The 14252-nt window shown below is 55.7% G+C and overlaps 1 protein-coding gene across 9 annotated transcripts; it reads left to right on the forward strand.

Moving 5' to 3' along the window:
* The first annotated feature begins 2705 nt into the window (after nt 1-2705).
* Nucleotides 2706-13439, forward strand: ZFP41 (ZFP41 zinc finger protein). 9 transcript variants are annotated; one of them, XM_066379682.1, is made up of 5 exons: nt 2725-3264; nt 3411-3753; nt 6090-7422; nt 9723-9852; nt 11373-13439. In XM_066379682.1, the coding sequence occupies exon 3, from the start codon at nt 6271-6273 to the stop codon at nt 6865-6867; it is 597 nt and encodes a 198-aa protein (XP_066235779.1). In that variant the 5' UTR covers nt 2725-3264; nt 3411-3753; nt 6090-6270; the 3' UTR covers nt 6868-7422; nt 9723-9852; nt 11373-13439. The 9 variants fall into 9 exon arrangements, 8 of the variants coding, with proteins under 8 accessions (XP_066235779.1, XP_066235780.1, XP_066235777.1 ...); XM_066379683.1 differs by having other exon boundaries at nt 3436-3753; XM_066379680.1 differs by having other exon boundaries at nt 2725-3753; nt 6116-7422.
* The last annotated feature ends 813 nt before the right edge of the window (nt 13440-14252 follow it).

The following is a 14252-nucleotide window of genomic DNA, read 5'->3' on the forward strand; positions in this document are numbered from 1 at the left end:
CCCTCCGGGGCGTCGCTCTGTCGCGACCAGAGCCACTCTAGCGCCTGGGGCAGAGGCCAAGGAGCCATCCCCAGCGCCTGGGCCATCTTTGCTCCAATGGAGCCTCGCTGCGGGAGGGGAAGAGAGAGACAGAGAGGAAGGACAGGGGGAGGGGTGGAGAAGCAGATAGGTGCTTCTCCTGTGTGCCCTGGCTGGGAATCGAACCCGGGACCCCTGTATGCCAGGCCGACGCTCTACCACTGAGCCAACCGGCCAGGGCCCCAAGCTGCTTTCAACAGTAGCTGGTGGAGGTGGGAAGCACCTTCGGTGAAGGTGGCTTGCCTTCTTCCTGTTGGCTGGAGCTCAGCATCCACTTGTACCATGAGGCAGCACACTGAGAATAGCAGGGCAGCATGGAGGAAGGGGCCCGAGTCCCTGATGACCCGGAACCATTGTGCCAGCCTGCACTACCTGCCTGACCCAAGACCCTGTTACCTGGGAGAGAAATGAACTTTTGCCATGCTGAACCTAGTTGTTTTAGGTTTCTCTGTCACTTGCATTTTTATACGCTCACACACACCCATGCACGTGCACACACTCATGGACACACACACACACACAGCTTCTGTTAAGGCACAGTAGATAAGAGCACAGCTCAGGGATCACACTGCCTGGGTTCAAGTGTTAGGCCCACGCCCTCCAAATCACACTCCAGGCGAACCTCTTCACTTTCCCAGTTGGCTTCTGCATCTGCCAGCTGGGAGGGTAGGGAAGCCCCCAGTAGGGCCACAGTGAGAAGAGTAAGAACTTAGCAAACACAGGCTATTGTTGTCAATATGAATCCAGAAGCACCGGGTGCCACCTGCACGCACATTCATGGGGAGTCCCTTATGATTCAAAGCCTCATTAGTCAAAGTCTGACCTGCCTGCCTTTATCAGGTACTGGGCGCTGTCACCTGCATTCACAGAATTCTTCTGTCACCCCTGCAGAGGCCTGAGTGCACAGATCCCACCCACCACACCCCCAGAGCTGACCCCCTTAAGGCCCTTGTGCGAGAGGGGCTGAAGATTCAGTCTAAAGCCACAGGGGCTGCCCTGGCCTGGGGCTCCTGCTTTGGGACAGCCTCTTCTGCAGGGTGCTGGGGTCCTGCCAGCAGGTAGGGCTCCCAGTGCTTACTGGACTCAAACCAACCCCTGCCCAAGGGTACAGAGGAGGCAGGTGGCCTTCCCAAACACATCCCCTCACCTGGGCACATGCAGGTGCTTGGCCCTCAAGAGCCTGATTCTGGAAAATTCCAGAGCCTGGTGGCCTTGAGTAAGGGCTCAGCCCTGCCACTCAGATGCTGTTGAGGCTTCTCATTCTTCCTCAGTGTGATTGGGGGACCCCAAGACAATAAAGGGGCCCACAAGGATCCAGGGTGGACAGGCTGGCCAGGCCCCAAGTTTGAATTGTCTTCTTCCGGGCTGTGTATCCTGGCAAGCTGTTTAGCCTCCTTGTGTCCAGGCCCCTGCTCCAGCCCTGGGTGGGTATGTGTGTGTGTGTGTGGCGGGCGGGGGGTTGCTCAGGCTCTTGTGCTCTCACCTGTGGAGGTGTCCTTTGTCCTTCCTGTTCCTTTTCCCGGCATCGGGTCGGCCCTCTGGGCTGAAGGATCACTTCCCAAGCTGCCTCACCACCCACACCCTGAAACCAGCCCCTGGGGTCACATCAAGGCCCTGTGTCCCCCACCCAGCCCTGACACTGGGAGTAAACTCAGCAAGGACACTGTGTTCTCTTCTTCTCCGGGCCCTCACGACCTGCCAGCTGGAGCCAGTGGCCTCCTGGGTCCGGGGTCACAGGAGGAACAGACCCTCTTTACGCACCCCTCCCATGCAGCCTCTACTCTCCCCCAAAACCCTGGGTCCCCTTCCGTCCTCCCACCCTCACCCAGATCCATTTTGTTCTGTGTGCCGCGTGCACCCCTTGGGTCACCTGCCATTCTTTGCTCCCCCCCCACCTCCTCCCACCCAGTCTTGGCTCCTCAAGAGTTCCCTCTGCCAGCACAGGAAGCAGGTGGCCATGGCTGCATTTCCCGCCCTTGTTATCGACCTTGAGAATGGGGTGAGGATGAGGCGGTGACCCAAAGCAGGACATTCCTGAGGACAGATCTTCCAAGCAGTGCCCCCTACTCCCCGTGACGACCGGGGTCTGCAGGGGCCGACGGACCGGGACAGGTCAGCGCACCGGTTCTACCAGGAACTTTCCGGAGCAGAGGGGGCCCGGACACTGCCGGCCTGTGCGCATCACAGGCTCCTGACTGCCGAGGGGGTCCCGCTGGGGGAGCCCGCGCTCCACGCGGCAGGCGCTGTCCAGCACGCAGGCCCTCAGTGCCAGGGGAGGCGCCCCAGGGAGACGCGGGAAGCGCCGGGTCGTGTTCAGGGGCAGCGAGCGGGCTTGCCTGGGACCAGGGCTGGGTCTCCCGCCTCGAACAAGGGAGTGGGTGGGCTATGGATGGAGTAACGTGGGGAAAGCCTCCACTCGTGGTTCCTCCTCACTCACCGTCATCACTCCTGCCAGAGAGAAACCCGAGATGAGTGGGGCGCTGGGACGAGTGAGGGGTGCAGGGGTGAAGGAGGGGGCGCAGGGGCGACTGCGGGACCGAAGGGGAGCGGGAGGGGCCGGCTCGGCGGGCCGAGCCCTCCGCGGCGCACCACCGAGAGGCCGGGAGCCTCGCTTCCTAGAGCGGCACCGGAAGGGGCGTGGCTCCGGCGGGCTGTTCCTGTGACCCGGCTGCTCCGCTGGGCGGCGGCGGAGAGCCGGCTGAGTGCTCATCGCGAGTGGCGCTTCGTCCCGTACCGCCTTCAGCCACGGACTCCCTGAGTCCCTCCGGCGTGGCGTGGGCCCCCCGGCCCAGGGTGGTGGCCTCCCGCCCTCCGCTCCAGGCGCCGCGGGCGGAGGGCGAGGCTGCGCTAGGACCAGCCCCGCACGAACCGAAGTGAAGGCGTCGCCCCGCGCCCTGCGCGCGCGCGGCAGGCGAGGCTCTGTCGTGGGCGGGCGCTGCCCTACCCGGACCCCTCGCGTCGGCCCCAGCACAGCCGCTGGCCGCTGAAGTCCAGGGTCCAGCAGACTGAGTGCACGTTTGCCCCTGGGTCCCAAACCCACTGGTGATGCGGTCTCTCCCTGAGACCCGAGCTCCTGCAGGCAGCGGGGGAGGAGAGAGGGTGAGCGAGGTTTCCCGGGGGGCCCAGAGCTGCATGTTCCCAGAGGTCCGGTCCAGAGAGCAGAAAAACACCGAAGTTGCACAGCAGGTACCAGCACCCGGCTGGGACACTCATCCGCTCTGGCAACGTGGACTGAGTTGTCTGTGTCACCCACCGTAGCAGTCGCTGTGTCTACAGGCCTGTGACATAAGAGCACCCGGACGATGATCTCTGGTCTTTTCCGTTTTCAACAGTGATTTTATTCCTTCGTGTGCACAGCACGGAGATAAGTGAGTGGTTCCAGTCTCTGCTGTGAAGCACCTGACAACCTGGTTTGGGCAGAGGATAATGGAGACTTTCCTGAGCAACGATAAGTACCTGCTCTAGACGAATAACCAGGGATTTGGGGATAAAAAAGACACAATCTTGCCCTCAATAACCCACGCCTCATAGAGAGACTGCCACTTCATTGTCAAGAGCGACAAGAATCCTGAGAGGGGAACGGTGCTTGAAGCGCAGAGGAGCCCCACGCAGGCTTCCGGCACAGATGTCAAGCTCGGAGAGTGCAGGGTCCGAGTGGTGTCCACAAGAGCCAAGGTGAGTTTACACCCGCCCTGGAGAGCGAGCGGCAGGTGACCAGGACACCATTGTTCGCTGTGCTTTCGTATTGGTTCTTTTTTTTTTTTTTTCACTAAAACTGGACCCCAGCTTCAAACTGCAGGCTGGTTGAGTGAGGCTGTGATTCTCTGCCTTCCCCAGCAGAGATGCCCCTTTCTTTCTGCATGTTCCCCTGAGCCCAGATCACCTTCTTTCATCCTCACTTCTGGCTCCCACTTGATGCTGAGAACAGTCTCCTCCCCGAAGCCACCTCCAGGAGAACTCTCAGAATGATGTTTGCCTGAATTCAAGTCGGGTGTATCCGAACACTTCATTTAGAAGAAACCAGACTCTCACACTCCTTGTCAAGATGGGGAAGCCATGCAGTCATTTTATGTAGAGCCTGTGCATGAGAGAGAAAGGAAAAGCTCACATACCCACTTTTGACCTAACAAAGAATTCAAAGTACTTATACCTTAACACCTTTGTCACTGGGAATATTATCTCCCGGAGTCCCACATTTTGGGGTGAGACAGCCGGCCAGGATTGTGGAGCCCTTGCAGATAAGAGTACCCAGCACAGCCATGAGGTTTCTTCTGCTAAGGATGCCTTCTGCAGGGATGGCTTGAGAACTCAGGGCGTGCTCTGCTTTCTTCGGAGCTCAGAAGACAGTGCTGTCTCCTAATCTGGTATAGGTTACCCTCACTAGCAGTTACAGAGCCTGAGCTTGTGAAGGCTCAGTGCTGGAATTCCGGTAGTGGGCACGGAGAAGGGGGCGGTCAGAAAAGACAGATGAGGGTTCCTGACAAATGCTGTGTGGGCTGTGCAGCCCCTGGGCCTGACCTGTCGCTGGGCCCAACTGATTCCTGTTTGAACTTGTAAAACTGGGCTGCTTCTAGGTGGAATCTGGGAGCAGGAATAACGGATTTTCAGACCATACAGGCAAGATCCTATTTGCTTACCGGGGCCCTCCCTGGATGAGTCAGCTCAGGTGAAACGCTGCAAGGAAAACTAGAGCTGCATGAAGGAGCAGTGAGTGGGGAGGGGCGGTCAGGGCAGGGACACCTCTCTAAGAAGGGTCCTCGGAGCTGAGCTCTGAATGAGTGAGGGTCCAGTCTCACCAGTGCCTGCTCTCGGGGCCTGTTTCTGGAAGTAGCCAGGTTCTGAGATAGGAGGGACTGGGCATGTGTGGAAACCTAAACAAGACTGGATGGCTAGAGGGGAGTGAGAGGTTGGCCCTGTGATGGGCCAGGGCCGAAGGGGGCAGGGGGGAACAGGGCTTGTAGGAGTGGGGGAAGCCACTGAGGATTTGATCAGGGACGTGATGGGGTTTACTGGCTGCTGTGTGGGGAATGGACCATGAGGAGAGGGTTGGGGCAAGGCTGGGAACAGGGCCAGCCACCAGGGAGCCAGCCCTGAGTTTCATGCAGCTTGGAATCCAGGCCTTAGGTGATGGGAGGTACTTTCCATGAGGGGCATGTGTAGCCCCTTCAGCCTGTAGCTCCAAAGGCAATGTTGTCTGGTCCCAAATACAGGAAGTGGAGAAGGATTGAGAAACGCGTTTGGGGACCACAGTGCAGGTGTTGGTCCACAGTATACATTAGACCCTACTAGACAGAGGTGTGGAGACCTCGTCCCCTGGCAGAGGAAGAAGATTCCTTAGTTAGCAACTGAGTAAACGCTGATGACGTTGACAGAGATGAGAAAACCGATCTGAGAGAGTTGGGAGGGGTTCTGGGGAATCAGGTGTTAAGTTTGAGATGCTCATTAGATGTCCAGGTGTCAGTCCTGACCAGGCAGTGGTGCAGTGGATAGGGTGTCGGACTGGGATGCGGAGGACCCAGGTTCAAGACCCCAAGGTCACCGGCTTGAGCACGGGCTCATCTGGTTTGAACAAAAAGCTCACCAGCTTGGACCCAAGGTCACTGGCTTGAGCAGAGGGTTACTTGGTATGCTGAAGGCCCACGGTAAAGGCACATATGAGAAAGCAATCAATGAACAGCTAAGGTGTCGCAACGAAAAACTGATGATTGATGCTTCTCATCTCTCTCCGTTCCTGTCTGTCTGTCCCTATCTATCCCTCTCTCTGAATCTCTCTCTCTGTCTCTGTAAAAAAAAATAAAAAAAGATGTCCAGGTATCAGTACATGAGCAGGGGAGGGAACGGGCCATGTCTCCCTGGGCCCCGTCCCCCCTTACTTTTGGACACTCCCTAGACCCGCCCACAGTCCCTTGGTGCAGAAAGAGCTCATTGCGTCTTTCCAGACGTGCATTTAATGCTCACGGTCTGGCTTCTTCAGCGCTGAGGGACAGGTGCCACTCTTCCTTCTGTTGCAGATTTTCTGTTCGAGCTTTGATTGCAGGCTCAGAGAAGTGAAGAGTTGTATCTAAAACAAGACATCTATGAAGAAGTGATTACAAAGGAAGGAGTCTGCAAGGCTGGAGAATTGTGCCCCAGCCTTCCTCTGTAACCCTTAGTGGCTTCCCATGACTCTTCCACTCCTAGGAGCAGAGAAAGATGGAAAAGCCCACAGGCAAAAAAAAGAAGACTCAGAGCCCAAAGGAGGACGCAGTCGTGCGACGGGACGCTGCTGAAGACGAGAAGGTGTCCGGAGGGAGAGCGCCCAACAGGAGAAGCGCTCTGGCGAAAGGGCACAGTAAGGAACCCAGCCTGAGTCCTGAAGACGAAGCCCACATATTTGATGCTTTCGATGCCTCATTTCAAGATGACTTTGAGGGGGTTCCCGTATTCATTCCTTTTCAGAGAAAGAAACCTTACGAGTGCAGTGAGTGTGGACGCATCTTCAAGCACAAGACCGATCACATCCGCCACCAGAGAGTTCACACGGGAGAGAAGCCCTTCCAGTGCGGCCAGTGTGGGAAGACCTTCCGGCACAGCTCTGACGTCACGAAACACCAGCGAATCCACACGGGAGAAAAGCCCTTTAAGTGCAGTGAGTGCGGGAAAGCCTTTAACTGTGGCTCCAATCTCCTGAAACATCAGAAAACGCACACTGGGGAGAAGCCGTATGAATGTAAGGAATGTGGGAAAACCTTCGCCTACAGCTCGTGTCTTATCCGCCACCGGAAGCGGCACCCCCGGAAGAAGCACTGAGCGCGGGGCGCTGTCCACTCAGCACCTCCGGCTGCCTCTGCCGTGGCATCCACTCTGGCTGTGGCCCTCTCACCTGCTCCTTTGAAGACGCTGATCTGCAGACTCTTGTCCTGCTGGGTCCCAAGCCTGTCCCCATGCAGCCTGGCAGGAGGTCTGTGGCCCTGAGCTCTACAGCAGTACTTTTACAAGGACCCAGGTGCCCTCTGAACCGGACCAGACCCCTACACTCCCGCTTGGCTGGCTGCAGTGACTGTCCTTGGGCTGGAGCACAAGCCCTTGAACTAAGCTCCCACCCTGTCCCCAGGAACTGGACCCCCTGTGTGTCCTGCTGGCTCAGCCATCATCCCAGATACGTGGCCTGACTTACCCAGATGGGCCACTTGGGACACCGCTCCTCGGGCCTAAACGCTACCGCATGGGAGCTTCCAGCCCTGGCCACGTGCTGGGGTCCCCGGGTGCTGACAGCAGCTCTGACCCAGCCTGCATCTGCCACGCAGGAGGCCTCCAGACGCGGGGCTGTGTGCCCTGCCCCCGAGGGCTCCACTCTCCCTTCAGGTTAGTTCCCCTTCTCTGTGCCTGGTCCTACCCCCCGGTCAAGTCCCCGTGCTGGGCCCACCCTTGGTTTCCCTCCAGGAGTGATTTGGACGGGGCTCTGGGCTGTCCAGGGCTGTGCCGTTTGTCCCAGAATCTACGTAGGGGGTGAGGTGATTGTCGACCAGGACATAATATGGCTTTTTTTTTTTTAGCGAGAGAGAGAGAGACAGGAAGGGAGAGAAATGAGAAGCATCAATTCTTCGTTGCGGCACCTTAGTTGTTCATTGATTGCTTCTCATATGTGCCTTGACTGGGGGGCTCCAGCAGAGCAAGCGACCCCTTGTTCGAGCCAATGACCTTGGCCTTCAAGCTAACAACCTTTTGGGCTCAAGCTAGTGGTCATGGGGTCATGTGGATGATCCCACACTCAAGCCAGTGACCTTGGGTTTTGAACCTGGGACTTCAGCATCCCAGGTCGTCCACTTCACCACCATAGGTCAGGCGATAATATGGCTTTTTATAGGAAAATGTTGATACCCACATTTTCACCTGTTAGGACCCAAAAGACTAATAATGGCCTTCGTCTGTGGGGACTCTGTCTTTACAAGAAGCCTTGGCTAGGGTGGAGTCCAGCTCCTCCAGCCACAGCCGGACAGCAGGAGAGGTGCTCCGGGTGAGCTGTGAGAGTTCTACTCCTGATCTTTCTAGAAGCTGGGACATTATGACACCTCTGCCTGGGTGGGCCTGGCCCCCGGTGTGCTGGGGAATAAACAGCCACCCAGCACCCACCCACCCGCCCCATGATGTGCTCACTGTCCCGGAAATGAGACCTGATAAGGCGAAGTTGCTCAAAAGCAGGTGGCTGCAGCTCGCTTAAGGGAGACAGGACGAGTGACCCTGTGCTGGAAAGGGTGCAGGAAAGGACATTCCCCGGGATGTTTGCAGACCTAGGGTCTAGACAGTCCACTGGGTGGCAGAGCTGTGTCAATTTCACAGCCCCCCACTCTGATCATGGCCTCTGGCCAACCCAGACAACGTCCTTGTCACAAAAGATGTGCACTTAGGTTTTCAGAGGCACAGGGTCATGTCTGCAATTCTGTTTAGCAGAAAACAGTGACAGCGCCCCATGGACATGCACTGAGAGGGACGAAGCAGACTGGCTAAGTGTCGGTCACTCCTGGATCCAGGGCAAGGGTCAGCAGACTCTTCCTGTACAGGCCACTTGTGCCTGTCCTGGATCCAGGGCAAGGGTCAGCAGACTCTTCCTGTACAGGCCACTTGTGCCTGTTCTTGGCTCTGAGGCCATAAGGTCTCCGTCACTCCTCAGCTCTGCAGTGACGTGCGACAGCAGTCACCCACAGCACAGAAGCTGATGAGCGTGGCTGTGTGCCAGCAGAGCTCTGCTTACAGAAACAGGCGGGCCACATGCGGCCTGTTCTCCATGAAGGGCCTGTGAGAGTTCACGCCGTACCTCGTGAGCTGTAAAGTCCTTCAGAACTAAATGTTGGCAGGGAAACCTGGTGCACGAGGTGGAAAGGAACCATGGGGAGGGGCCGGAGGGGGGTGTGCTCAGAGCTGGCGCGCTCTGCTGCTTGTCTCCATGAGCCAGGGAGGCTGGGGCCTGGGGTGTGGACACGCAGATGTCAGCCACAGCCACAGCGCACACCTGTCCTGGGGGCCTCTGCAACCACCCTGGTTTTTAATTGTTACAGCACCCTGGCACATATAATTATATATAACACTGTTACAGAATATATATTGTACATTACAACATGAGCCCACTATACTCTAGAGCAGGGGTCCCCAAACTTTTTACACAGGGGGCCAGTTCATTGTCCCTCAGACCGTTGGAGGGCCGGACTATAAAAAAAACTATGAACAAATCCCTATGCACACTGCACATATCTTATGTTAAAGTAAAAAAACAAAACAGGAACAAATACAATATTTAAAATAAAGAACAAGTAAATTTAAATCAACACACTGACCAGTATTTCAATGGGAACTATGCTCCTCTCACTGACCACCAATGAAAGAGGTGCCCCTTCCGGAAGTGTGGCGGGGGCCAGATAAATGGCCTCAGGGGGCTGCATGCGGCCCGCGGGCCGTAGTTTGGGGACCCCTGCTCTAGAGAAACGGTTACTTTCTGGGTTATTCCATGTTATTACCCATAGGAAGCATTATTATTTTATGGCTGCATAAGGACCCCTTGAATAGAAAAGGGGATTTAACTGTTTCCTAACAAGGGCATATAGGCTGTTTCTGGAATAGGTCTTAAATAATGCTGTGATAAATATCTTCTCCACATTCTGGGCCGACAGGACGGGTCCTGAGAAGGGGAGTGGCAGGCGGAGAGGATTCTGGAAAACACCTTCTTCCAGGTTTTGCTGTGTAGGCGTCCCCCCCCGCGCCCAGACGGCAGGTTCCGCTGGCCCCTCTGGCCGTAGGCAGGTGGGTCCTGATCCTTGCTAGTTTCTCAGGAGAGGAAAAGCATGCTAGTCTGATGCCTCTGATTTCTGGAGAGGACGCAGGTGGTCAAGGGCATAAGCTGACCCCACACTTTGGAGGTGTGGGACCTTGGGCTCGTTGCTTACCTTCCTGTGTCTTGGTTTCCTCAGATGTGAAATGGGGCAGTTACCCTAACGCAGTAACTTCATATGTGAGGTCCCCAGTCAGCGCTGGCTCAGCCTGATTGTCTGACGAATGTCAGCTCCTGTCCCATGTTTGTGCTCTTAGGGAGGGGACATTTGCTCACGTGCACTGGAGGTAATCATGCCTTTGATGCCTTTTGGAGGAGACAGCAGCTCCCTTCAATTGGAAAACAACTACAGGAAAATACCTTATCAAAATAGTGCACTTGGAAATTTCTTTAAAAATACAGTTTACAGTGATGAGAGAAATCACACATTCAAAACTAAAGCAGAGAGGAGTCTTTCTGGCCTCCTGTCATTTTGGGCAGGCAGGTGGGCTCTTTCCCATCGCTTCTGAGTGAACTGTTGTGACACAGACAGGTGGCCAGAGCAGGTGCCCCAGGGGGATAGGGAACCGAGTTCTCTCTCGCCCAAGCGCTGAAGCCAGGGCTTTCAGATCCATCTCTGTTCAAATAATCCATTTCTTGTTCAAATGAAACTCACTCACATTCCAGGAAAAAGAGAGCCTTCAAATAACTTGACTCAGAAAAAAATACTGAAAGTTATAAAATGCTTTCACCCTGGCAATAGTGGAAATGCCACTCACCAGAGCCAATACCAAACAGAAGCTGTAGCCCCACCCTCAGTGCTCACCTACGGTTGGCAGGAAAGCAGGGGATCAATAAGCTATGCATCCAACTTTATAAAAACAGCAGGAGAAACTCGGCGTGGAAGGGAGGAAACAACAGGACAGACATTAAACATGGGAATGAGCACCGCTGATACAGTTAAAGATGTACAGGTTGGTTCTTTGAAAGGACTTCAAGCTGAGCAGAGTATGTCACAGGAGACACATAATATGGTTTTCATTTTATCAAGTGGAAAACTGGGCAGAACTAATGCTGTGGTATGCGGGACACACAGGCAGTAAAACCCGAGAGAAAGGCGTGGCTCCCCTCAAACGCAAGAGGACATTTCCTCAGGTGGGCAGACAGGCCCCCCAGACTCAGGTGTTAGGGTGTCTGCCTCCTAAACTGGATGGAGGGCGGATGGGTGTTCAATGCATCGCGGTCCATTTCATCATACACAGCCTAAGTCTGCATGTTTGACATATTGCCCAACTTTCTTAAGTTCAGAAAAAGCAAGCACTCCTGCCTTCCAGGTGTGGGGTCCACAGTTTAAGCCACACCCCCCCTCTTCTTCCCTGTAATTGCTGCCTCAGTTTACACGTGCTTAAAGCCAGGTCCTTACTTTCATGGTTGGCTTTTTCCTAACAAATGAGCCAGGCATTAATTCTGCTTCTTTATTTATTTATTCAGAGGTATTTCCTGTCCTTTTCAGGTTGTGAGAACAGACCACCCCCAAAGCAAGACAGTCCTGATGAAAAGGAACCTCAAAACTAACAGGAAAATTCCCACATTCCTGAGCTCCAAGGAGGAACAGAGATCAAGAAGGAGGAGAAGAAAGGAACCCTCCAGGCTGAGGGACAGGCAGGCACACGGGCGCGGAGCGGGCTGTCTCCCCGCGGAAAAGCCACACTTGAGAGGGAGCCTGCGGACAGGGGAGCGGAGGGCAGCCTTCCACCTGCACGGCCCCGGAAACGGAGAACTGGGAATACCTGCAGGGCCCTCGCGGGGTCCTCGGACCCTCCGAAGGCTAAAAAGTTACAGTGGGCAGACCTGAAGGTGTGCTCTCGCCCCCTCCAGGGGGCCCCCGGCTCTCCTGCAGCCGGGCGTTCTGGGCATGAGCTCCAGGTAGGAACACTGCAGGCTGAGACCGTCCCTGCCTTTTCCGTCAAATGCCTTTTCAGAACCCCAAGTCTCAGGGTGCTTCCCCACTGTCACAGGAAGATGTCCATCAGTGACCTCGGACCCACGTCTGGGTCACACCTCTGGCTCCACCATGGTCCAGCACAGAGAGAGCAGGGGTGGCTCCAGGGTGACCTGGAGTCAGGGCAGAGGCCACAGAGGACCTTTAACAGACATGGGGACGCCTGCAGATGTCCCGGGGACTTGATGTTGATTGTGCTTCATGCTGGCATTCTGTGAGCCATGCCAGCATCTGTCCCTACAGGCCTCAGCCGGCCTCAGTTTGAGGACAGGTGGGGAGCCTGCTCTGTGAGACCGGGCAGTAAGGCCACAGAGCAGGTGGGGCTTTGGGCCTCCCCCACGGGCAGGGGCTGAGCAGTGACTTTGGCCTCTGGTTGCTCTTGCATCAGGGTGTCACCTGGGCTTTATTTCTAGTGATCTCATGTCCCCAATCTGGGTACCAAGATGTGATCATTCTTCACCTCTGCAAGTGAGCTAGACTCCACACACTGCAGAGTAGACAGGACTATAGGGGCTGGGCCCTGTAGCCTAAGCACCAGGGAGTTCATGGCACTGGGGACACGTAGACATCTGTATGGAGCAGGACAGAATTCTCAGTGAATTGGGATGGCGGGGTAAAGAGGGTATCTCCTAGGCCCAAGGAAGCAGTGTTTGAACCAGAGAAGGAACAGGCTAGGGGCCAGGGTGGCCTCCAGGTTCACTGCCTGAGGACATCTGTGTACCGAGTTCAGAGTTCTTTGTCTCCTGGATTCCTGCTCACTAACTCCAGTAACCTGTTAGGTGGCCTGCAAGGTGGTCCTCGTTTTGACCAGGGCCCTACAGGATCCGGGCTGGTGCTGCTGCCCAAAGCCACTTGCAGATGTCCTGACCTTTCTGAGGCCTGAAGTCGTCATCCCTTCTGGGCGAGCACCCAGGGTGCCTCATCTCCAGTCCAGTGCACGCCCTGATCTCAGCACTGGGGCACCCGGTGTGGGCTACACACACCCCTCCACAGGCGTCCCCATCACACCACATGTGCCCGTGTCAGTGCAGCCTTACCCACCGGCATTCTGGTTTTGTTGCTTTCAGTGTCGTGCCTTTTGGTTTGGGTGTGTTTGTTTCTTGATGAGCTTGAACACTCTGTTTATTGGCCTGCACCTTACATTCCCCTGGGAAGTGCGTCTGGGCCCACATACCTGGTGGCTTCAGGTGGCCGTGGGCTGTTAAATGCTCTCATACAGCTGGTCATCCTAGGCCTGTGGTGGTGCAGACACTCACTGGTCTGGTGTTTACCAGTTATTTTTATTGTCCAGAAATTTAACTTTCCAACTAGTCAAAGTTGTTGAACTTTTACTTTGTAATACCTTTACTTCTTCAGTCCTTTTTTAAGCAAGTGTGGCCTACATGAGGTGAATCTTCTCTTTGCTTTCTGTGGTTTCCTGTGGCCTAACGTTCATGTGATCTCCCAATCTAGATGCCACTGTGCTGGTTCCCATTGAGTCCCTGACTGCCTCCCATACTCGTCACAGTGCCTCCCATCCTGCTGCGTGTTGGTGCCTGTTTTCTCCTGTAATAAACATCTCTCCTGACCCCTTCACTGAGTTTGTTTGATCTCTCTGCAGCTTGGGGGTGCAGTCAGGATTCCCCAGGGAGGTGCTCTTGCCTCCCCAGGAGAAAGCTAGCGTGGACCTGAAGAGCCAGAGACCCAGCTGGTTGCTGCCTTTCAGGGGTCTCTGAGGCGCTGGTCTCACATTAACCAAACTCCTAAGAGAAAACACATAAGGCAGAAAAGGATGCCAACAGGATGGGAGTGACCTCCTAAAGTGACAAGATACCATGTCCTTCTGCAGACGCCACCTTGGTGGCCCTCCATACCTGAGAAACTAAGTTTGGCTTTGCCAGTTTCTTGGTGCCTGCAGTCATACCCCCTGTAGGGATCCGGGAGGCACCGGTCCTGCTTCCTGGGACCCCGGGGCTGTCCGCTTCAGGTCCTGAATTGTGAAGAGCTGGGGTCGTCCCCTCCTGCACCCTTGCTCACTCTGCCTGCCTCAGAGCAGCCGTCCTTAGTAGGTGCGAGTCAGCTTCCCAAAAGGGCTCATAGACAACGCCTAGGGACGTGTTTTGGTTGTCACAACAGGGCAGGGGCTACTGGCACCTGGTGGGTGGCGTCAGGGAAGCTGCTGGGCGGTGGGGATGGGACTAGACCTGGAGGTCAGGGGAGCTGGCGGCCAGCCTTTAGCAGCTGCACCCTAAGGGAGGCAGTTTTCGGCAGAAACCTGAGCACTTCCTTGACGAGATGCCCGTTCAGGCTGAGGAGCCTGGCAGGGGACGGGGTCGGGTGTCCCCCAAGGTGGGACAGAGGCGTAAGGAAAACAGTGATTGCCTAAGTCTCCGCAGGGAGTACCTAGAGCCC

Source organism: Saccopteryx leptura, chromosome 3 (assembly GCF_036850995.1).
Source record: "Saccopteryx leptura isolate mSacLep1 chromosome 3, mSacLep1_pri_phased_curated, whole genome shotgun sequence".
NCBI classification, from domain to species: Eukaryota; Metazoa; Chordata; class Mammalia; order Chiroptera; family Emballonuridae; genus Saccopteryx; species Saccopteryx leptura.